The sequence below is a fragment of the Anser cygnoides genome, chromosome 8 (assembly GCF_040182565.1).
Source record: "Anser cygnoides isolate HZ-2024a breed goose chromosome 8, Taihu_goose_T2T_genome, whole genome shotgun sequence".
Classification (NCBI taxonomy): domain Eukaryota; kingdom Metazoa; phylum Chordata; class Aves; order Anseriformes; family Anatidae; genus Anser; species Anser cygnoides.
Genome location: NC_089880.1, coordinates 12024921 through 12048588, shown reverse-complemented (window position 1 = coordinate 12048588; position 23668 = coordinate 12024921). Strand labels below are relative to the sequence as shown.

The 23668-nt window shown below is 44.5% G+C and overlaps 1 protein-coding gene across 1 annotated transcript in view; it reads left to right on the top strand.

The window, feature by feature from the left end:
• Positions 1-23668, top strand: part of XPR1 (xenotropic and polytropic retrovirus receptor 1) — a 103936-nt gene that overhangs the window by 67605 nt on the left and 12663 nt on the right. Inside the window, exons 4-11 of the mRNA XM_048054236.2 lie at positions 1085-1308; positions 5053-5202; positions 5589-5672; positions 6168-6249; positions 11073-11260; positions 11489-11668; positions 15504-15669; positions 17241-17432. Coding sequence (XP_047910193.1) covers positions 1085-1308; positions 5053-5202; positions 5589-5672; positions 6168-6249; positions 11073-11260; positions 11489-11668; positions 15504-15669; positions 17241-17432 — 1266 coding nt within the window. The remainder of the gene's footprint in view (positions 1-1084; positions 1309-5052; positions 5203-5588; positions 5673-6167; positions 6250-11072; positions 11261-11488; positions 11669-15503; positions 15670-17240; positions 17433-23668) is intronic.

The window sequence follows — 23668 nt, the reverse complement described above, 5'->3', positions numbered from 1 at the left end:
AAGGAGCGTTCAAGGGCAGGCTGGATGGGGCTTCGGGCAGGTGGGAGGTGTCCCGGCCCATGGCAGGGGGCTGGAACTGGGTGGGCTTCAAGGTCCCTTCCAACCCAAACCCACTCTGTGATTCACCACAAATGATGTCAGCTGTGCTGGTTGTAACATAAAAAGATTGTCGAGCACAAACGATTATTTTCTGAAGGTAGGTAAAGCAGCATGTTTAAAGGAATCCCTTTTTCGTACTTGAGATGAAGGAGAGGACTTCCTCGTCATGAAAGCACATTCAGAGGGTCGTTAAACTCAGCTTAGCTGGCCCTTTAATCACTAACTAATGAGACGGGGCTTCTAACCAGTGTGATCCAAAATTGAGGGAAAGAGGGATAAATGATTACTGCAGGTTGTGGACAGATGCTGGCGGTGTTGTAGCTGCTGATCAAAGCAGAAGCAGTGCTTGTCACTGGGAGCTTGCCAGAAGGCTTGCATTGCTCTCCAAAATCCAGCGATACACGTGAAGTGTGTTTCTTCTTCAATTCCTTTGCTGTCATATAAAATGATAGCAACCACATGGTTGGTAACGAGTGAGCAGATTCTAAAATGTCCTTTGTGGGGCCGAGATGCACTGCTTTATGGCCTCTGCTTTACGGGGTGGCTGCACAGATCCTGTGTGCAACAGCTGCCTGGGTTGGGTATCAGTAACGGGTGTCCAGACAGCCCAGGAGTGAGCATCATACAGTGGTGAAGGGATTGGAGTTCACGGCCATTGCTGCTTCAGCCTGTACTGCAGGGATAGCCCCTTGATTTTAACTGTATTAATTAAGACCTGTCTCACGTGAAGGCTTTTTTATTTTTCCAGAGAGTGTATGGTATACATAAGAGTGCACTAAAATCTTTAATGAGAAGGAACTTCATAAAAAAGAAATATGCAGAGCTGCTGGATTTAATGCTTAGTGGGTAAGGCCATGCAATAGGTTATTCTATGGAGTGATTTTTACCTTCAGGCATATTATTTGTGGATAAGGTGTAGTGCTGTTCACAGGCTTGGTAGGCAAGGTGCTACCACCCACCTGACTCTTCCTTCCTGTGCTAACAGAAAAGCTTGCAGAAGCTCAGCGCAGGTTCACTACTCTTCGGACGGAGTTACAGTCAACTTTGGACGCACAGAAAGAAGCCAGCGGGGCTTCCACGCTGCAGCGGCGCAGAAAGCCGGTCTTTCACCTGTCCCACGAAGAGCGTGTCCAGCATAGGAATATCAAAGACCTGAAATTGGCCTTCAGCGAGCTCTACCTCAGCCTCATCTTACTGCAGAACTATCAGGTACCCACCAGGGGAGGTGCTTTGAAAAAGCCCTGTGTGAATGTGTCTGTGTGCTTGCGTTGCTTTCACTCGCCTCATTCAAGTCAGTTTTAAATTTCATTTTGGCTCTGGGGTCCCTAGACAATTTCAAAGAAAGGATAAATCCCTAGCAGCCAACAACATAGTCCTTGTTGTGTTTTGTTGAGCTGGAAATGCTAAGCTGACCTGCAGAAGGACCTTTGATTCTCATCCTTTTCTGGGCTGTCCAAGCCTAGCACCCTTGGCACGAGCCTGGTCACAACATGAAGTCACTGCAGTCACACCGGGGCCACCTCCTTCTGCAGTGCGTTGTTCTGTGCGGGGCCAGGGCTGGGAAGTTGGGGAAGAAGCTCTCTTGTCTAATATTTGTAGTGGAACTTGAAATGCTAGCATACTGTTTCCTCTTGGAGTTACCATGGTAGTAACTCTGACCTTTTATATCAGAATTTCTTGTTAAAACATCCATTTAAAATAATAAATGTTTTTAATTCTGAAGAATACGAGCTCATTTGCCTGGAAAGAAGTATGAGGAAGCAAATCTTTAGTTGTACTTGGATTTCTAGCAGGGAAGGGCACGATAAATACTGCAGACAATGATTTTGTTCCAAAAATTTGAAACCTTTGATCGCTTTTTGCTAGACTCACTCTGCTTGTAAATGTCTGATTGTGTTTATTTGTTTTGGCTTGTTAATTAAGAATGTTTCAACTTTAATTCTTTAACTTAAATTTGCTAGAACTATATTTGGGTCTTTACCACCATTGATATTACACTGGAGAATTTTACAAAACTGAATTTGCTGTAAGAAATACTTGAATACCACTCTGCAGTATGGACAAAGCTCGATTCTTCCAAAATTCCCAGTGTTAGTACCTCTCCTAAAAATGATGCCATGTCACTGAGCACTTGTGTATATGCTGCCAATGCTTACTCATGCCAGATACCTCAACTGGAATTTCCTTGCTTTAATATCGGGTTTCCAGGTTGGAACATCTTTGTCCAGCTTGCACTTAGAACAAGTATCAGGCTGCCCTAAAGGAGAGCTCTCAGGGAAGTGTTGGGACCATCTCTTACAGCCATTATGACTCCTTGTTGTCGTGGGGTGAGCAGACATCCCTCCACGAATCCTGGGCACAGATTTACAGTTGCTGAAGCTATCTGTGGGTTTCTTAATAAAGCCCTGTAGCAGTTAGAGAAAGCTTTTAGTTCAAGATCAAAGGTGGAGTATCCTTAGCTTTTCAGGAATGGAACAAAGCAACACTGACTGCTGTGATTTCTTCAATTTCTTTTTAAAAGCTCTTACTTCTGGTTACAAAAAAATCACTTTTGAGGCTTGATGAATTTAAATAGAGGATGACATAGGTCATTCCTCTGGAAAATCTTCTCCTACGCTACATTGATGAAAAAAGCATCCTTCCCACTTATATTTTTACCTTTTCCCACCGTGAGTCCAGGAGCACTGTGTGTATGCTAAAAATTGATGTAAAAACCATCTCGATCATTCTCAGTTTCCAAAGGGACAGAGCTTCTCTCTACAGCATATCTTCAAAGAGAGAATAAGAAAATTAGTTCAGATTGGTATTGAAGTTGAGAACAAGGGGTACATGTACTAAAACAAGCATAAAGCCAAATCCCAGAATACTCATTTTAATCACATTTGAGCTTAGAATATAAGAATTAGAAATATTTGAGGCCTTGCAGTTTTGGAGAGGGAAAACAATAACCTGGTGGGAAGATGACATAGCTGAGGCCTTCAAGTAGGGGATCAAGTGAAGTCACCAGGGGCGTTATAGATACACAGCCGTGGTTTTGACAAAATGCTGAAGGCTGGCATTGGGTTACTGAGGAAAGAAAATCCACGTGAAGCAAATTCCTCAGTCTGCTAGCACTGAAGCAAGAGCAGAAGTTGCACACATTGATTCGTAAGGTACACAAAGCAAACATGAAGTGAAACTATAACTTTGGGCCAGCTGTTACTTTTTAAAATTACCTATGATTAAATTTCCATTAAAAGTAATTTATTAACAGTAATTTAGAACTTTAGAATATATTCATCTATTACCTATTTAAATGAAATACTGTGTTTCAGAACAAACAAATCTTGAGAAATTAATGTATTACATTCATGGGGCAAATAATGGAGGCTGATTCACTCTTACTAAACTGCTGTGTGTTTGCCTTGCTGGTGCATTTAACCAATGCACTTGTATACGAGCAAAGATTTTGAGTGTGCTGTTTCATCCTACTTGATGTTGCATAATATTATTTGCACTGTTTTTTTCACCTTTAATGGCAAAGCATGTCATTAGCCAATTCGCTTCAACAGATTCAATTAGCCACCTTCAGAAATGGAAGTCAGGCCTGGAGAAGGCCCCTTGCCAAATAGAAGTGTATTGAATAGGAAGAAATGCAAAACATGTGACTGCGTAGATGGCACTTGGCTGTTCTCATTCGGTGTCATCGCTGCGGTGCCATCGTAACCCACGGTGTTTTTGTCATGCCATTGGGGTGGCAGGAGTTGTGGGCTCTGCTAATGTCATCACAAAACGATGTCAGTTCGGGCTGTGGAGCAGTCTCGGACCCAAACCAGCATTTTGTTGCATCTTATCCATTTCCAATTTATGAAATAGTGATCTGCTCTCCCTGGGGTGGGATGCTGGCTTTTCCGATAGAAAGTAATTAAAGTCTCTTGTCTGCAATAATGCAGATCACTAATGCATTGGCTTCCTGCTCCCATCTCCCTAGCCTCATTTCCCCACCTATATGGCAGGGGTCTGGTATTAAATCACTCTGAGCAAAATTAGATTGAAAATAATTTCAGTGAGTAGTTGGCGCCTCTCCCTGGGGTATTGGATTCTGCGATTTTCTGTTTTTCTTTCCAAGCTACTTTCTAAGCTTTTTTTTGAAGTGACTCTTGCCACGGTCTGTCTGTGTTCCTGATGCTGCCCGAAGGAAACACAGAGCCTTTCGAGAGATGTCTTCTGTGCAATGAAACACAAGATTTCAAATGCATCTTGTCACAGCAATCGCCTGCTTTTAATGCAGCGTGGTGAGCTTTGCCTATCTTTGTTACTGCCCATTACAAGAGTCTTGGGTCAGGGCTCGTACGTAACTTGGAAATCAACCATCATTTTTTTCCCTTTAATGCGGCATCGTGTTCTTGTCTCCTGTGTCTGCAAGCCCAGAATAATTTTGCAGGCGTCATGCAATGTGCTGTGAGAGCGTGCTGTGCAGGGGATGCACTTCTTGGGGCTTCACTTGCAGTGTTTAAAATTTTCACAAGTTTTCTGTTGTAGTAGGATTTCCCTTTTATAGTGTGCTTATTCTGCAAACTTAATTTGAAACCAAAATAAAGATTGAAGAATCTAGAAATCGGTAGCGTAGTCTTTTCAGAAGGGGAAAAACCCTTGAAAGAATTAATACGTGCCTTGCTTTGGGGGAGATGGGACAAAACATACTCTTTCTGCAGCTTTCTGTTTTTAAGAGCTCATTACTGCTCGTGTAGAGACCAGTTGCAGTGCATGGGATATACTCAGTCTGGTACCCATGCATTATTCTTTAGAAATGATATGTAACGTTTCTAATAAAGTGGTAATACAAAAACTTCCTGACAATAGATGCAAGAATTTTGATTCTTCTTATTCCTTGCTAGAGCTGGCATGTAACCATGTAACTTTCTTCTGAGCTGACTGAGGCTAACGGCCAGTAACTGTTCCCCTTGTCTGCAGAACCTGAACTTCACAGGCTTCCGCAAGATCTTGAAGAAACATGACAAGAACCTGGAGACGACACGAGGGGCGGAGTGGCGGGTGGCCGAGGTGGAGGTGGCACCCTTCTACACCTGCAAGAAAATCAATCAGCTTATCTCCGAAACAGAGGTAAAGATGCTGCTCTTCTTGTAACTAGAAAACAATGTGGTGTTCTTCACTACTGCTTCCCGTAAGGTCTGCCTATAGCTTGTATTCACCACCAAGGCAACTATTAATTGATTTTAAATTGCCACTGATTTCTGGCATTGCTTACATACGTTTGTGTATGTTGTCTTCAGCTGGTAAGTTTTCACTCTGAAAAGCTAATGCAGTGTTAGTTTATATCATATAATAATAACTGGATGTATTATGGTAAGCTTTGTTACAGTATACTGGAAGAGCATGGGGTCAGGGCTCAAACGTAACTTGGAAATTGACTTATTTTTTGTTTTAATGCAGTATTATGTGCTTATTGTTAGCATGACCTTCTGTGATGTGTGTCTTTATCTCCTTAGGAAGTGGTGACCAATGAGTTAGAAGATGGGGACAGACAGAAGGCTATGAAACGTCTGCGTGTTCCACCTTTGGGAGCAGCTCAGGTGAACAAGTTATATAGCTAAGCTTCTTCTGCAACTTGTCGAGGTGCCAAATTAGATTCGACATCGGAACAAAGTAGTGAAAACACATGGATATGAGCATGCCCCACAAATTGCAAGGGGGAGCATGGTCACGTAATCTGCTTTAGTTCTGGAAAATATAGAAATAATTTTTCCTAATGCATGCAGGCAAGGTAATGAAGGGATGAAATGAATAATAAAGGGAAATTTGTGCTAGTAATAACGTATGCTTAGTGTTTGTGTGGTCTGGAACATTTTTTGAGAACCACTGAGGTGCCCAAGCTCTGTTTCAACATGGCACAGCATCAAGATAGACAAAACTATTATGCAGCCTTTTTAGTGCTGCACTTCAGGGTGGAAGAGTGCAGTCAGAGATGATTATTGTATCCCTAATTTTAAATTTACTCTGCAAATGAATCTAATTTTGCTGATAAACCTGTTCAGTCCCCCTTAACTCCACCATTGCTTTGTTCACAGCCTGTACCAGCCTGGACTACATTCAGGGTTGGATTGTTCTGTGGATTGTTCATTGCACTGAACGTGACTGTCATACTTTCAGGTGGGTATCCTCAGCGGGAGCCAGCTGGCCCTAAGGCCCTGGTGTGGATACGTTCTTCTCACTTAGCGGGGCCTAGATCTGAGCTGGGTGGGCAGCATGTTCTGGGTTAAATCACTTGGAGTCAGAGCATGCTGTAGTATATTATTAGGGCTGCTCAGTAATAGGTTATGTCTTTCTCATGTTACCTGCATGGATTTTGAACTTGGAATGTAACTTGGAATGTATTGTGATTTGTTCTTATTTCCTCCTTACTCGTGGAGGGATATTCTGTAAGTGCAAAATCCATGTCTAAAGACTTCTGTTACTGTTCTGTGAGCACAGAGTCGTCTCCCACCTTGAGAGGTGTTTGTAGAACTTAACTTTTGCATAGCACTGGTTCCTTACAGAGAATGAGAACAGACATACAGCAATGTGAACACCTTGCCACTCGGGACATTTTCGTCAGGACACGTGGCAATGCCACAAAGCTGTGCCAGGGAAGACTCAGACTGGACATTAGGAAAAAATGTCTTTACCATGAGGGTGGGCAAACACTGGAGCAGGCTTCCTAGCAATGCCCCAAGCCTGTCAGTGTTCAGGACGCATATGGTTAATGCTTTAACTTTTGGTTAGCCCTGAAGTGGTCAGGCAGTTGGACTTGATCTTTTTAGGTCCCTTCCAGCTGAACTATTCTATTCTATTCTGTGTGGAAAGTTGTAGGATTTCAATGCCTGGTGCTTATTAATGGAATTAACTGAATCTTCCTTGTTGGCAGATTTTGGCAAGGTTGTTTAAAAGCTAGAATAAATTATTGCATATCTCAGACCTTGGTTTTATTCTGCTTTGCTCCTTCTGAGTTCGAACTTTCATTAGAGTAAAAGCCATGTTGGTACTCCAGATACAGATATGGTCCTTCATCAAAAGCAGCTTTACTAATTGTGTGTGATTTCAGTAGCCTTGTAACTTGCTTAAGCAGTACGAAGGAAAATCAACAAATAAACTCTTGCATTAGGGAAGCCCATGTCTGTACTTTTTCTTAAAAGAATAATTAGATATTTATAAAAAGAATAATCAGATATTTCTGTAATTGGATCCAATCTCCTGGGATAAAATTTCGCTGTTTTTAGAAGCTGTTTGCAAGTACTTCCCTTTTGGTCTTTCTGTGGTAGAGGCAGAAAGTTGACCTGTCTGTGTGAAGGGTCCACTGAATGTGTAGACACTGTTCTTTATTCATCATATCTTTTGTTTGTGTAACTTACATGTTTGATCTCTGTGAGGTGCAAATAGGACTGAAGCCTTATACGTTCATTTTATCTCAGTAGTAAGAATGAAAAAGTGATACAGTTGTGAGAATGAATTCGTAAAAATGATTAAACCTCTAAAGCAGATGTCACTAAACTGGTGGAATAATTGCTATGTTTGTATCAGCAGACATGATCTGATATCTGTAAGTTACTTCAGATACTGGGCAAAAACTGTATTCTAACTACAAATTTTGTTTTTAATTGGATATTACTTGCTAACCTCTATGCTACTTTTGCCAATTTGTTTTTATGACTTGATTGACTAAAGTAGGGTTTTAGAGTTGTATGTGTAGAATCTGTAAAACAGCATTAGAACGTGACCACGGGTAGTAAACCGTATCAGCAATGCTTGAGCTTTAGGCTGGACATTAGGAAGAATTTCTTCACGCAAAAGGTGGCCAAGCACTGGAGAGTGGTGGAATCCCCATCCCTGGAGGTATTGAAGAGACGTGAGGACGTGGCACTGAGGGACATGGGTCACTGGTGGGACTCAGTAGGTTGATGGTTGGACTTGATGATCTCGAAGGTCATTCCCAACCTAGATAGTTTTATGATTCTATGATTTTAAAAGTAGAACAGCAATATTTTATAGAGATGAGTTGACAATAATTTGGGGTCCATTAAAGGCTGCAGCTGCTACAGGTGGATCCCAGAGAAGTGTCTCCCTCGAGCATAAATTTCCCTGTTTCTGTATCAACCTCACCATTCTGTTTCTGTATCAGTCTCTGTTTCTTCCTCACTGTTTCTTTATCAGCTTTACTAGCTGCCAATTTAATGTGTAATTGGGGTTGAAAGGCCATGGAAATGTGTATGTTTTATTAATCAGAAACCTACAGGACTGTATGCAAAATCTGAAGACAAGTTACTGCTCACGCTGCAGCAGTGCTCTGTCTCTCGTTTGGGAAGGAGCACGGTGGCAGGGCGAGCTTTGAGCTGGAAGAACGTGGCTGTGCTGTGGCATTCGCGTAACTGAGTGTAAAATCTCTCCGTGACAGTAATGACTGAATCAGGGAAGTGGTGTGGGTCTTTGTCATCGGGCACTCACAGTCTTAGGGTACTCACGTGGAGGACACTTGGCCTTAGTTAGATGAGTAATCTTGTTCGAGTGTTGTAAAATGAATGCGCAGAGATATATTAAAACACATTTGAGGCAACACGAGAGTCCGCACAGTTAGGTTGTGGTGGTGTTGGGCTTGTCACCAGGGAGATCTTCCTCTGAACACCTCGTGAGGAGCCCGCATCTGCCAGGACCATTTGGTGTCAGTTACTGAAGGGGCGAGTTAATCCAATGTCACGTACCTGCTGACGTGGGGAAGTGACTTGATGTGTGGTGTTGGATTTAAGTGGAAACAATAGATAAATGGAAAATCTCTCTGCCTCGGGGTTGGGTACAGACCTCAGGGCTGCATGATGCGTTATGTTGGAGCCGTGTTCTTAATCTGCTCCTGTATCAGCACAGCTTCTCCTGAGGGAAAGCGTGCTGATGAAAGGCCAGGAATGCAGTACTAAAGCCTCCCAGGGCTGGGGTGGGGTGTAGCTGCGAAGCTGGACAGTTTCCCCCAGTTCTTCTGCTTCCCTCAGGCCAGATCCTTTCCTTTATTTGCCTAAGCAGAAATGTCTGTGAACTCAAATAAAAAATAAAAAAAGGAAAAGGTTTGAATTTTCAGACATGGTTGAAAAATGTTTCATAACTGCACCTTAGCTCTGTTTTCCACTGATGTGCCTGTTACCAGACGTTGCGTTTTTCCACCCTCAGTCTGACTAGCTCAAGCTACACAGAAGGTGATGCAGGAAGAGGAGGTGTGATTCTTCACCCTGAGATGCTGGTTTCAATTCTCATGGCACTCGAGATGGTTCCTCCCACCCAGACTGGCCCCTTGTGGTTACTCCTTTCGGCTGATAGCTGGTGTAAACATGTCTGTGCTGCACCAGTTTGAGGCCTTGTAAGGCTTTGCTGGACAAAGCCCACAAAAGCCTTGCAAGCTGGTCCTTGAGCTTCTTCTGCCAGACTGTGTAGCTGTGGTAAAGAACATGGTTAAATTAGGAGACGTGAGAAGGGAATCACATCTGGACCTTACACTGAGGAAGCTGTGCTAGGTAGGGCCTTGGTGTCGGAGGAGGGAGTACACAGAAATACTCATAGCATCTGTACTTCCACAGCTCAGCTCAATGCATCGTTCCGTATCTGCTTTTTCTCCAGAATCAGCTGTTGTTCAATACTACAGTTAGGATCCTCTGCCACCCTGCGAGTACAGAAACAAGATTAGTGGCGTTGGCTGTGGAGAACACATGCTATATTGTCGTGTTGAACTATGTTCACCACAGGATAAACCTTTGTCTTGCTGTTCTGTCTCAAATAACACAGTATATCTGTTTTGGTCTGTCTGGGAACTTTTGCACTTCTTATTCAATATTTTAGGGCTACTATGTCCTGTTTGTAAGCAACTGGAGGCATTTCAGATGTGCTTTTGTAATTCTGTACTTAAGCCTCATTTCTTTCAGCTTCTGTGTGTCTGTCATTTCTGTCCAAACTTTGACTTTTCTGCCTGAATCCAATACTCTCTTTAGGTTATAAATTTAAAGCAACTGTTCTTCAGTCATTGTTACTTGCACAATTTTCCTCCACAATTTGATGTGATAGAAAGTACAAGTGAAGTGTCTTACAGATACGCTTTCTGTGAAGAAAAGTTTGAAAAACTTGGGGCTATAATTCAGGCAGGAGGGTTGTGAAAATAAATTCTCAGCATCAGTTCTGTAAAAGTGCCTGTTCTTTTCTGCTTTTAAAAGGCATATGGATGAGGAATGCTCAGTGAAAGTAAAACAGAGGATTTGAACACTTGTATTTCAGCTGTGCTTTTCTCATAAAACTCAGATCAGGCAACGGAGGGACAGGATTTTGCAAAGGGCCTTGTGCTAGAAAAGCTGCTGGATTTTAGTGCAGCTGCTCATTGTTTGAAATTAAGTGAATCTGTTTTCAGAACCCTGACGACTGAACAAAGGAAGAAACAGACTTTCCCATATTGTTGCCTTGCGTTGGATATTCTGTTTGGGTGCGGCTGGAAATTATATTGCTGGCTATGAATATGTATTACATTACAGTTGTATGGACTTTGGTGATCAGGCGCAGTTTAGCATTGTTTTAAATGCTGTAAATTGTACTTCTTGGTTTTGTGGGGAGCTGAAATATTTGTATCTCAGTCTGTTGAGATTTCTTCTCCATTAAATCAGAACTTTTAAGTGAATATAGAGATGATTTATGCTAGTGCTGTCCCTTGTGCCTGTAGTGTGAGGCAGGGGACTTGAGATGCTGTTAATGACCTGACTGCAGAAGCTGGAGAGCAATTTTTCCCCAGAATAGTCATAAATCCTCTGACAGATTAGGCAAAAAGTCCTCCAGCTGCTATATGAGTTACAAGTGTACCCTGTTTTCATGGGCTGTAGCTGAGGATCTGAGAACCAGCAGGAGGAAGTGGAGCACAGGTTTGATTTGTGACATGCCTTGTGCTATCATTACGGCTGTTTCATCTTTTCCTTTGTCAGGTGTGGCTTTTATAGAAGGACCAAATGTGTGGCCACTGGTGAGAATCTATCGAGGTGGCTTTCTCCTGATAGAATTCCTCTTTCTCCTGGGTATCAACACGTACGGCTGGAGACAGGCTGGAGTGAATCATGTCCTCATCTTTGAACTCAATCCCCGCAGCAACTTGTCCCATCAACATCTCTTTGAGGTAAACAGAGTAGGTTGTTAGGAGTGGCTGAGCTGTGCGTATCAGGAGGATAAATCCTGCACCATTTCCTGGCAAGGAATTGTAACACAATTAGAAGAGGAAGTTGCTGAAGTCTGATTAGATTACAGGATTGAGCACTGCTCTCCCTTTTGCTATAATGAGAGTTCATTGTAGGATTTGGAGTTATTTTTTCACAAGGTATCTGTATTTTTTTCTGTCTTTCTGTAGATTGCTGGATTCCTGGGGGTTTTGTGGTGCCTGAGCCTGCTGGCATGTATATATGGTAAATTCACCTACATCCCTATGCAGGTGAATCCACTCATCTTGTACGGCTTCATGTTGCTTTTTCTCATCAACCCTACCAAAACCTTATATTACAAGTCCCGTTTTTGGCTGCTCAAACTATTGGTAAGTCTCAAATCTGATTTTAAAATAAATAATTAAAAAATAAAAAGCTGTAGCTGAGCTGTAGCAGTTGAAACATATACAAGCATCACTAATCTTCAGGAAAGAGGAGTGGTATGCCATTGTACGTGTGTATTCATAGAGCAGACCTGATAAGGTATTGACTGCAAGGATGGGGTTACTGAAACAACTTCTGCTTGTCCCTACCAGTGTATCATTATCTTATATTGCAGGTAGTTGCTTGTAATCTTCATATATACAGCTGCATATAGCTTTGTCCCTTAGTGCAACAAAACAGTTTGGCTGGGGTTGCAGGGCTCCAAGGCACAGCTGCATGGGTGCTTCTCAGCCCCAAATGGGAGAGTGCCAACAATGAGAGGGTTCACTGGTGGAGAGGAAACCTTTGCAAAGGTTGCTGCTTATAAAATTATGTTCGCAGGTTGTTTTTTCAGCAAATCTGTTGTGGTCTTAAACAAAATTACTCATTTAGGACCCAGCTCCTGTTTTCCTGGTAAATCAAATGTAAATATGCATGCTATATCGATGTTCCAGTTGTAGGTGGGAATCCAAAAGAACAACTTTTAAACTTGTTGGATGGCTGTTCAGTTTCTTCAAAAACAGTTGTTTCACATGTTTGTCCCCACCCTGAATGCCCTTTTAAATTAACTTCCATCAGTTTGGTTCCCTCGATACCTTATTCTTGCTAGAACTACTCTGAGAGCATTCGGTGGAAGAGAGTTGGGCTGGCTGACGTTATTCGTAGAATCATGTTAATGCCAATTAAGACAATTAGCTTTATCTGGAACATGACAGAGATGAAATGTAGAGTCATGTTTCAAGCGTGTGTGTGCAGTTCTACACATACCTAGTTAACCGCTGTGTGCTTACCTCTGTTATTTGATTTGCTAGGTTTCTACTGTTTCAGTTTCTCCCTTTTTGCCTTCCAGCATTCAGCCACCTCTCACAGATGTACCTTTCAGTCCCAAGCCTCATTAGTCTTACTGCTGTCCCTTGGTGCTAGGGAAAGTACCGGCAGCGGTCTAACTGTGCGAGCAATATTTGTGCTAATTTACCTTAATATCTTAACCGGGTAAGATTCTGAGTCTTCACAGAGCTTCACAGCAGCTTCCCAGTACCTGCTCTCTCTAGACTATGCTGCAGTCTGCAACACAGACGTGTCTTTAATGTGCAGAGGCCAATTCATCCCAAGGTTTCCTGGGGAGAAAAGCTTCATCAAAATGCAAGATCACCTTAATGGTGGAAAATGACACAGTACTTCTGTATGTCAGGGGGAAGGGGGAAAAAGGCCAGACAGACAACATAGCTGTTAGGCTTTTCTAATTCTTATCATATGCAATTGGCTGGCTGGGTGTATTTTATTTCTTCTTTTGCCAGCAGCTATCTGGGTGAAAGGAGGTGTAAATAGCGCAATTCTTAGAACTGTACTGTTCGCCCAAATTTTGATTTGATGAGTGTTTTTCTTCACATTTGATATGCTTCATTTCTGGCCAAAATGGAGCCTGGTGTACTCGGCGTAGCAGAGCATTATTGGTACCTCCAGTTTTTCTAGAACCAAATCAGGAGGATATTTCAGAGCTTTGAGGCGTTTTCTGATGGAGCTAGGAGTCTTTCTGCATCCACCCATGCTTGTTGGAGTTCACGAGTGGGATTTGTTTTGATAATCCCCGAGGAACTGCAGTTTACTCCTTCATTGATCTTCCTCTGGATGAAAAAGTTATTTAGCTTGTAGTGAGCTGAATTCCTGTGCCAGACCCTTCTCTCTCGCCTACATGGCATCCTGCTTACGTGAGCGTTCTTTGCTTCTGCTGCCAGGCGAGGAGCTTGCTGAATGCACTTGTGTAGGCTGAGGGAAGCAGCTCGCCAAGAGGAATCAGATCAGAGCGCAGAGAATGGCACAGCATCCCCGTACCATCCTCCCTGCAGGGTGCTGGAATGGGGAAACAACTGCAGGGAGCATAGCTGCGCGAGGTGAAAATCTAGGAAGTGTTCAGCTCTAGCTCGACTATCTGCTGTCTCAGCGCTTACCGAAACTGCAGTAATCAGCACCAGAAAGTCTGCGCTTTGGTTGTGGAACTGTGCAAATATAATTGCAACTGATCGCTTGAAGCTTAAGTTTGTCCCTGGCTCCTGGTGTTTCATGACTTTATTCTTGGAGCCCATCTTCACTGGAGGGTGTTGCAGGCTCTGCTGAGCTGGGAAGGTGGGTCTGCCTGTGCAACGGGGATTTGCCGGTGGGCAGTGCCAGTACCCTCTGGCCACTGGGTTGTGCCTGGGGCAGCGTGCAGCAGCCCTGGTCAGAAACCGCAGTGGGGTTAGGAGAGTTCAGACGGCAGCTCCCGTCCTTGGGGAGCGTTGGTGGAGATAGCAGGGCCTTAGCTGGGTTATCTGCATATCTGCTGACTCGTCTGCTGTAACCTTTAGGTGGAAAGCTTCTGCTCTCTTAAAAGCTTTATGCTGCCATCTGACAGTGTCCAAGTGTCTCCCATTCAGTAACAATACGGATTTTTTATTAATTCCTTCTTATTTTCAGAGATCTATCTGTAAACCTTTTCACAACTCATTTGTTTTAGTTGGTCTTTGTTTCAGAGGGAAAAAAAAAGAACTGTGATTAAGCAGAGAGAAGATTAGTGTCACGGAGTGCTAGTAAAAGGGAGGATGGGCTTCTTGAGGGTGACGGGTGCTCTGCCTTCTCTCATCTCTGCAGAAGCCGCTCCACAACAGGGCAGCTTTGAGAGCAGAGCTCCCTAACGTTCGAGCCGTTGTAATAGTTGCTGTCCGACCAAACACAGTGCTTTCTGGGTCAAGGTCCCTATCTGCAGTTCAGTGCCCCTAAGTCTTGATCCCTTATTTGGCTTTGAAATTTAGGACCAGAGCCTTAAATTGGCATTGCGGGCTGGATGGGAATGTGTCAGTCCTCTCCTGGGTTTCTGTAGCTGCGTGCCTTTAGGTTAATAAGGAGAGCAATGTAAAGATCGGTGTTAGCCTGTGCTTTCATTAATGTAAAGGTTCATAAATCTCTGAACTACAGGATGATGCTGGTGCTGTCTCTTTGAGAAATTGGCCGTTAGTAGCTATAACTAACTGGGCAGGGAGAGCTGTAATCAAAGGTAATGGACCATGAAAACCGTCTGGTTTGAAAGTGGCAAAACTGCTGTTGAGGCTTAGAGGGAAAGTGGACTGGGATGGAGAGGGAGTCTAACTGCCGCTTAATAGGATTTCCTCTGCTCTTTATTTAACTCTTCCTGTGCTAGAGGGCTTGGGAGATCCAGCTGAGTAACAGTATCCACTGGTACAGCTTCTAACACCAAAGAACAGCTAACAAGTTAAGTAAATTGATCCACGATCAGATGGATGGCCAAGCTGTGGGTCTGTAAGCTAACTGATATTAAGTGTGAGGCAGAAGATAAGTGTGGAAGATGTCAGTAGATATGACATAAATGCCTGAAAGGAAGCGCTGATCAGCATGAGGAACAGTTGGAGGAACTGTGCCGTGCAGAGCTCCTACACAGAGACCCCAAGTTTCTGGGGAAGAGCTTGGTTGGAGAAGGCTGGGCTCTTCCAGTTGAAAAAAAAAGAAAAAAAAAAGAAAATCGGGGAGTGAATAGGAGAAGAATTAGATGTCTGAAAGCAGGAATTTTATTTGTACTTCAAGTGGAGAGACAGTTATCTTTCTTTTTTCAGCAGGAGCAAAAGGTCAGCAATAAATCTTGAAGCGTTTCTGTTACTTCCATATTTGTTCAATGCTGTGATGTCCTGCTGCTGTGGTTAGGTGTCTTTGCCACTGTGTCATATGAATTATTCCTTTTTCTCTTGACAGTTTCGAGTGTTCACAGCTCCCTTCCACAAAGTAGGCTTCGCAGATTTCTGGTTGGCTGATCAGCTCAACAGCCTGGTCGTGATACTCATGGATCTGGAGTACATGATCTGCTTCTACAGCTTCGAGGTTCAGTGGGAGAACAATGCTGGACTTCTGGCAAATACAGGTAGGGAAGTGCTGACGCCCCTGCGAATGCTGTCAGAATGACCTGAAAAACACCAAGCAAAGCAACTTCTTAGGCATCTGTTCTGAAGAGGCCTACCAGTGACATAGGAAACTAAAATAGTTGACGTTCCTTGTAAACATGCCATTAGAGATTCTACTGTTTCTTGCTTCCATCCAGAGAAATGGCATTTCACATCAGTGCATGTTTCCTAACCCAGTTGTTTGGCCTGACTTGCATATTCGTCAAAGACTGTAGACAGAGCACTTCTTGACTGGAAAGACAAAACACTTTTCCTGGCATTGTTTTATTTGAGTCGTTTAACCATGTATTTGCTTTTAGCCTGTTGCCTAGCACGAAAGTGAGTTGTGTAAGGCCATGAACCACAGTGTTTTGTGCTGTAGCCTGGTTCTTACAGGCACCGTCACCATACCCTAAAGCAAGAGAGGATGGGGAAACTTCCTTAGTTGGTGCTGCCCCTTATTCAATTAGAGTTGGTGCTGCAACACCAGGGTTGTTGATGCTGTGCCTCTCTCCTTTCTAGTCAGAAGAGCCCCAGAGCTGGCAGACTTTGGCCTTCCAGTTGCAAAATAGTACCTGGCTCCTACTGGATCAGGCTGTTTTCTTTCTGCTTTAAGCAGTGACTGCTGGCAAATTGTGTTGTCTGATGGTTATGACACTTGCTATGAGATTGTGGTATGCTTCGATAAGCATCAGTATTTGCTTTGTTTCTCCAATCTGATCTTTCTTTTCCCTTTAAGACAGTGTTGGAATTAACTATTTATTTATTTAAAAAAAAGTTATAAAGCAACTGTGTGGATAATTGTTTGTCCTCCAAACACTGGAATAACAGCACAGTGCTTTGGAATAAATATCAGCTAATGAACCTGTCTCCATTAGTGTGAGTAGGAAACAAACATTTGCTAATCAGTGGGGTGTTTATTTTAGAGGTAGTTTCCTCTCACCCCAGTTGCTCAAGCCATGTTCAGGCTATGCCCTGTCTTCATTTAAAATATTAAAATAAGAAAGGCAAGAAAAATAAGAAAAAAATTACTGAAAGCTGTTTTTTCCTATTATAATATGCAAGAGAAGTTAAAAGTGGGTCAAGGACATCTTAGACAAAGTAGTCTTTTTGAGTTGTCCTGCTGGGTTTAGGAATGCTCTCCCATTTATGCACAAAAATTCATTCAAGAAGACCTTCTGTAATTCCATCTTTAATTTGATTATTCGCAGCACTGCCAAAAGCACAAAGTAAATTTAAAAATAGATTATTTCTAATCTTCTTGCATGTTAATTACACTGGCAGCAGTGAAAGAGTTAGAAGATTATCTGTCTGGATGTGTTATTGATGTCATGTCACCTGAATAGCTGCAAGATAGCATAAAGGGCATCAGAATACTCTCTGAGTCTCTCGCTGTTCTGAATGTGTGTGCACGTACGTGTGCAAGTTGCAAATGTGTGCGTGCATAAGTACGAGACGTGGATGGGGCATTGTACTGCTCTGACAGAAAGGAAGACAGCAGGAGTTCTTAAACTTACTGACTCTGTATCCCTGACACTTTTTTTTCTTGCAGAAAATCAGATTTGTTACAGCTACTCCTACGGAGTGAGAGCAGTTGTCCAGTGCATCCCTGCTTGGTTGCGATTCATCCAGTGCCTGCGCCGTTACCGCGATAATAAACGGGCCTTTCATCTGGTTAATGCTGGAAAATATTCCACCACCTTCTTCGTGGTGACATTTGCAGCCCTCTACAGCACTCACAAAGGTATGGGTTACTTTGGAAAGTCATTTACCTTTCAGTCCCTGCTCCTTTTGCTTTTCAGGACACCCACTGGAAGGAACCCTGGTGGACCACCTCAGTCACTTTCTTACCGAGTTAGCTAGAGTGATAGCGATATGAAAACACAGCATTGGTTCTTTGCATTTAAATCGTTGTATTTTGGTTCTGAGTTGGTTTTCCATTGGTGGCTCTGTGCTGTGAGGAGTGGTCGTGGTGTGTACTTGTATAAATCTCCCGCATGCAGCTTTGGTGCAGCCAATATGTCTTACCAGGCTTTTCTGTTTAGTAGAACATCTTGGGCTAAGTCATGGGATTTTCCTCTTACATGGGAGAAATTTAGAATTTGGCTTCGCTTTGAAGCATGAATTTGTCTTTTGGCACCTGTGAAATATCTCAGTGGAAAGTCAAAGGGCTGCCTAGCTTGCAAAGAGTATTTTAAGATCTTCCTTTGGGTATTTTTTGCATACACAGTGTACTTATAACTGTGATTCAGGAGTGTCAGAAAGAATGTTCAGGTTTCTCTCTCAAAAGGAGGAAACTGAAATAAATACCTGTCAGTTCTTGCTGTGACGGGAGGCTGGATGGGGGATGTATAAGGAAAAGGAGGATGTAGGAAATTCTTCTCCCTTGGCTTTCATGAACAACTAAAGTCAGTCTATCATTCCTTGACACAGGGATGTTCACAGTGCTGGGAAAATGTCCTCCCTGGATTTTTCTGCATGTTTTTATCCATGTTTTTTCTGCAGCTGGCAGGGAGTTGTTTCCAATCCATTTAACTGCAGATTGAGCCCTGATCCCTAAGTTCCCCATCTCCCTGGAAACGACAATTACTTGATTCTGCTCTTGTTCTGAAGGAAAAAGCTTTTAGTTTCTGCACTTCAGGCAGTCGCCCTGCCTTTCATTGTTCTGAAGTCCTAAAAGCTGTATTCTTTCATTTGAAAATATACGCCTCCTATATCTCCAGGAATTAGCAGCTACACACACTGGTGAGCAGCTACTTATCCTGAAATGTGGTTGGGGCAGGGCAGGGAGAGATGTTCAAGGTATGCTTCTAGTTAACGTGCTGGTTTTGGGGAGGGGGAGCAGGGTTATTAGAAACCTTCCTGTGGCCAAGAAATGGCTGTTTTGAAGTCACACACGTAACATTTGCCAAGCCTGGCATCCTAGTGGCACAGAAACGCCCTGGTGCAAGCTGAAGGTTGGAAGTCGGGCGCTCTGCATCCAGGTGCACACACAAACCCGCCGAGGGAGCATCCCTGGCAGATGGTGTTGCAGCTCATCGCCTGGCTCCTCGTGCATCTCCTTCCTGCTGCCACATCCGCAGAGCTTGCTCCCATCTGAAGTTGCTTGCTCGGTGCCATCCTGCAGCTCCTCGCTCCCAGCCCTGCAGCCCCGGTAGTCACAGCTGCTAAGCCGCGAGATGAGACAAATACAGATTGCCTGGCTGCAGTCGGTGCTTGTATGTTTTACATGCAGTGCCTGCTTTTAGGAGGCTGATGAATGCTTCTCCCTCCTGTGGGGGCACCCTGGAAGAGCCTCCTGCTGGGGTAGGTTTGTTTGGAACAGGAGGAAAACCAGCAGCTGTCAAAACGTCCTGTTTAAGAACTTGACCTCATCTTACTCCCCCTGAGGTCTGCGTCTGTGCCAGTGCTGCTGACCCCTGTTCTTGTAGCTGCCATGCACAACTGTTGTCTGCTCCTGGGATCTGGCAGGGAGTGGGCAGTAACGAGGTGTTTATGAGCCCAGCATGGGCTTGTTCCAGCTGCCGAGAGACCTTGGTGACTCCCAGCTTTGGTCTGTCCCGTTCTGTTAGTGGCAGTCGATAGCACATAGCTGCTGGTATCATGCAAAAAAAATTTGGAAGCTTCCCCCTGTTTGGAAATTACACGTTCGCACAGCTTTTGCAAATGTCATTGCGCCTGGACTGGCAGTGATTTCCAGAGTGTTGCCTGAAGACCTTGCTATGCCTTGTCAGCCCTGCTGGCTTATTCCCATGCTGCCACAAATGCACTTCCTAGTGTGCTGGATCTGTTATAACTTCTTTCTTTGGTTAAAATCTGTTAACATTTTATCTGAGCGCTTTGCGTGGATTTCCAGTTCTTTCTGAACTTGGAGTCAGATGGGCTGTTACCGAGTGTTTACGATGTTCCTGTTGGAAGCAGAAGCACTGCTCCCCCACGCTTTCTGTCTGCCTAAGTATAGCAGAGACAAACACTCATCTCTTATTTACAAAACAACTGTTGGGGCTAGAGATGTTTGCTACTAGGAACAAACGCTGCCCAAAACAAGTGTCAAATTGGTAAAGATCCTTGCTACTTGGACCTGTTCTAAATTTCAGTGTGTAATGAACCTGTTAATTGCTGTTTTAACGAGAGTTTTATTTAAACAGACTTTCGGGCCTCTGTTTGCAAGTCTATGACTTATAAGTCTGGAATGACAGCTTTCAGCTGCCAGGAAAAGAGGGTAATTTGTGGCCTTTTCTTGGGAGGTCAGGTAATGTACACCAGCCTGTTCTCCTTGGGAGTCCTGGGGAATATCACAGCCCTCTGGGGAGGGTTGTCTTCCTCCCCGGAGTTAGAACAGTGAGTAATTTGTAGTTGCTCTGTAAGTTTTCAGTTTTGTGGCTGCCAGCTGCGTGAAGATGGACTGTGTGGTTAGGAGGGTTTGTCAGCGTTGAAAGCCAGCTAATTCGTACAGAGCGCATTCATGGCGTTGTTGTGCTGTATTTTCACAGACTGGGTGGAAAACAACTTGAGCTAAACAAATGTACAAATGCCACCTTATTACGTACAGCTGATGTATGCAGCATATGCGGCACTGCCTTTTCCAAACCTGCAGTAGGTTTGTAAGGTTCCCCCCTGTCCCAGTGATACTGTAGGCTTTGGACTGGCATTTCAGTTTCCCCCAAAGATCACTGTTCAAGACCTCATATTGCTTGGGTGGTGCATTCTTTCTTCCCTTAGAGAAGCCTTTACTTTTCTTCCGTCTGATTTGGATGCAAAATGCAACTTTCTCTGCTTTTTGCAGTTGTAACGATAGACCCAGTAGATACCAAAGTAAATCCTGTTGTGTCTTGTCTCCCAAACTGGCACTCTCGCAGTGCTGGAATCCAGCTTGTTTACAGAGCTCCCTCCAAGCTATCATCTCCTGAATTAGTGACACTTAAGCGAGAGCCCTGTACCGTGGGACTCGAGCAGGCAGCGGCTGCGTGCACGAGCGCTAACTCGAGCCATCCGCTTCGCCGCCAGCTCAGGAACACGACCGCGTTTCGGGGAAGACAGCGGGAACCAAAGGGCAACTGTTGCTAAGCTCCCAAAGGAAGAATTCTCAGTATTTTTATATCACTCAAAGGAATGGGAAGCAAAGGCCGTGTTCTGTAAATATAGTCCTCCGGGATATGTTTGCCCAGGCAAATAAGGCAGATCTGTAACTCTAAGCGACCCAGCAATTGCAGCCTGTGCCTCCCTGCCTGGCCACGGCGCGGCAGAGCAGTCTGTCCCTGGCTCTTCCTCCCCTTCCTCTGCCTTTTAGCACTGGCAATGCTCAGTGGCTTTACCCAGAGCTGGCCTGCTGAACGTTGCTTTGCTTTAGGTAATCCATACGGAAACCTGGGCGCCTCTGGGGAAACAAGCGATTAAGTCCTAATGCTTCAGATCCAGTGGTTGTATTTAGGAGTTCAGCTCCTACCATAGCACATTGAGAAGCCGTGCAACTGGAGTTGTGTTGTGCTAGGAGAGTGCCGGTTGCTTCTTGAGCATCGTGTGTGACACGTGCACTCACTTTGTTCTTTGTAAAATACGCCTCTTTGCTTTTTTCTACTGCTTCTCATTTTTCTTGTCTCGATGCTTTTCGCTCCCGTGGTGTCATCTGAAATATCTGGCTCGTGTAGAATACAGATTTGGCTTCCGTGCTTGAATAACTAAGCTTCTTCAAGTGTTCCCATCATTTTCTTGTTTTGTGTGATTTGCAGTTGGTATGAGCATCTGTGTAGCTTACCTTGACTTTTCAAGAACATGTCAGTGAGCTCAAGTACAGCTGCTGGCTTGGAATTGGCTATATGGGATTTTATCCTTTAACCGAGGGAAAGATGTAGTGGTTTATGTAAAGCTTTCATCGTCAGTGTGATTCACACACCTTATTCCATGAAATCATTGTGGCGTGGGTGGTACCCAGCTGTTTAATGACCTCTGATTTAATCCAAAGTTAACCTGTGTGTCCTGGGAATTTGTGCAAGTGTCTCTTCTTCCGTACCACTCCCACACCCTTAATAGATACCCCAAATAAGAGTGCTGGACGTGAGCTGCCATCAGCTTGGAAAAGCAGTGGAGAGCTCCCGGTCTAAGACAATTTAACTGCCACACGCTTTCTCGTTAAACAGTCCAGGACACTGACAGTACCTACATGGGGCTGTTTCTGTAGCGCAGTGCTTCCACCTGTGTTCTCAGCATCGCTTCAGAAACAGCCATCCTGCTGCAGTGATGTGTAACGGTCGTTGTGTCTTTGCTTTTGTGTTGTTTTTTTGTTTGTTTGTTTGTTTTAAGCTAGCATAAATGAAAACTGTGAAAGTCATCGTCTTACCTAGGAATAAAGATGTGACCTGACAAGGCAGGAGCCATCCCTAGATTAATGGGCTTTTGCAGGGAGGTGTTGGACCGTCTCTTACTCACGGAGAGGTTCAAGCAGGCCTGAACAGATGAAGATGAATGGGAAACGTGCTGCTGTTTGGAAACCTAGCGGAAGACTCCAGGGCTGTTTCAGGTCTCACAGCTGCCCCCCACTCCTCGTTAATCACGATGGTTTAAGCGGTTCCCAGCAGTTGTGCCGGGTGGCGTCGCTGGCTTCACGCTGGAATGGATCGCTGGTTCTCCCACGGTCGGTCCCACCACAGCACAACTGTGCCGTCCATCACCAGGATGGATGGATGGATGGGTGGAGGGGGGAGAGGATGGTGGCAACACTGAACATTACTGGCAGCTGCTGGAGGATACCTGACTGCATCTTAGCCCTGCTGTCCTCTGCCTGCTGAAGTGATGGTGCCTGGGGTGGGCTATGTCACTTAGCCCTTGTTGCCACCACGTTAGAAACTGCAGGATGCAACCCCCTGGAGTGAATTCCTTGGCAGGGGAGCCATAGTTAACTGTGATCCTAAGTGGTTACAGCATGAGACAAGAGCAAGGTGATGTGAGAGCTGGGACTAAAGCAAGTTTTAGAGAAATCAGACATTGGTGCAGAAGCTAACGGTACCTCAGGTGTGAAATGAGTGGGGAGAATTGGCAAGGCAAAATAAAAGGGCATTTGGAGTTCAAGTGCAAATTTTTAGTGGGAAAAAATACTATTATTCATGGAAGGGTGAAAAAAAGACTTTTTCACAGAAGGGTGAAACCAACAAACAGCATTTGTGAGATCCTGTTCCCCGGTTATTCCTTGTGTATCAGTACAAGAGCTCTCCTCCTTGTTGGAACAGCTGTCAGCACTGTGGCAAGCCAGATCGTTTGATTTAGGTGTCACAAGAGCCGTACAGGGTGCTTAAGTTGTCCCCTTGAAGTAAAACAAACTTTGTAATGGGATTAACTGTCTTCTTTCTTAGCAGTGGCTGCTTTGTGCAGCTTGCCTTAGCACGGCACACTGGCAGCTCCATCAGGGTGATTATTTGGAGCCAAAGTGTACAATGTCTTGTCACATTGCTGTGAGCTAGGATGCATTTTTGTCTGAAACCCTGTCATCCCATGCCCAGGAGGCCTTCGGTAACGAGTTGTGTTCATTAGCCAGTCTTTCAGATCCTTTCCGTTGTCGAGTGGTGGCAGTGTCATTAGTGGAGAATTTGAGGCGTTGCTGTGGGCAAACATTTCCGTCCTGGCCTCCGACCCTATCCCAGCTCTGCCGAGGATCGCTGCGGCACTGTGAGCGAGCCTGACTCCCAACGCTGCCTTGTCGGCTCCTCTAATTGCTCAGCCAGGGCTGCAGGTACCTGGGGACGGAGCAGGGACGCGCGAGGAGCACCCCAAGGCTCCCACCCGAGTGGGCCGGGCGCGATGCCTGCGCTCAGCGAGGGCGGGCTCGTTTCTAGGCAGAGTGCTTTCGGGAGCTGCCACGGCCCCCTGAATGTCAGCACAAATGAGGCGTGAAATCCCACAGGGAAATTTTCCAATGCTTTGTAGGCCTCTAAATGTCAAGTGGGATGCTTCCCTCTGCCAGCCGCCGAGCTGTGGGGGAGAGGCACC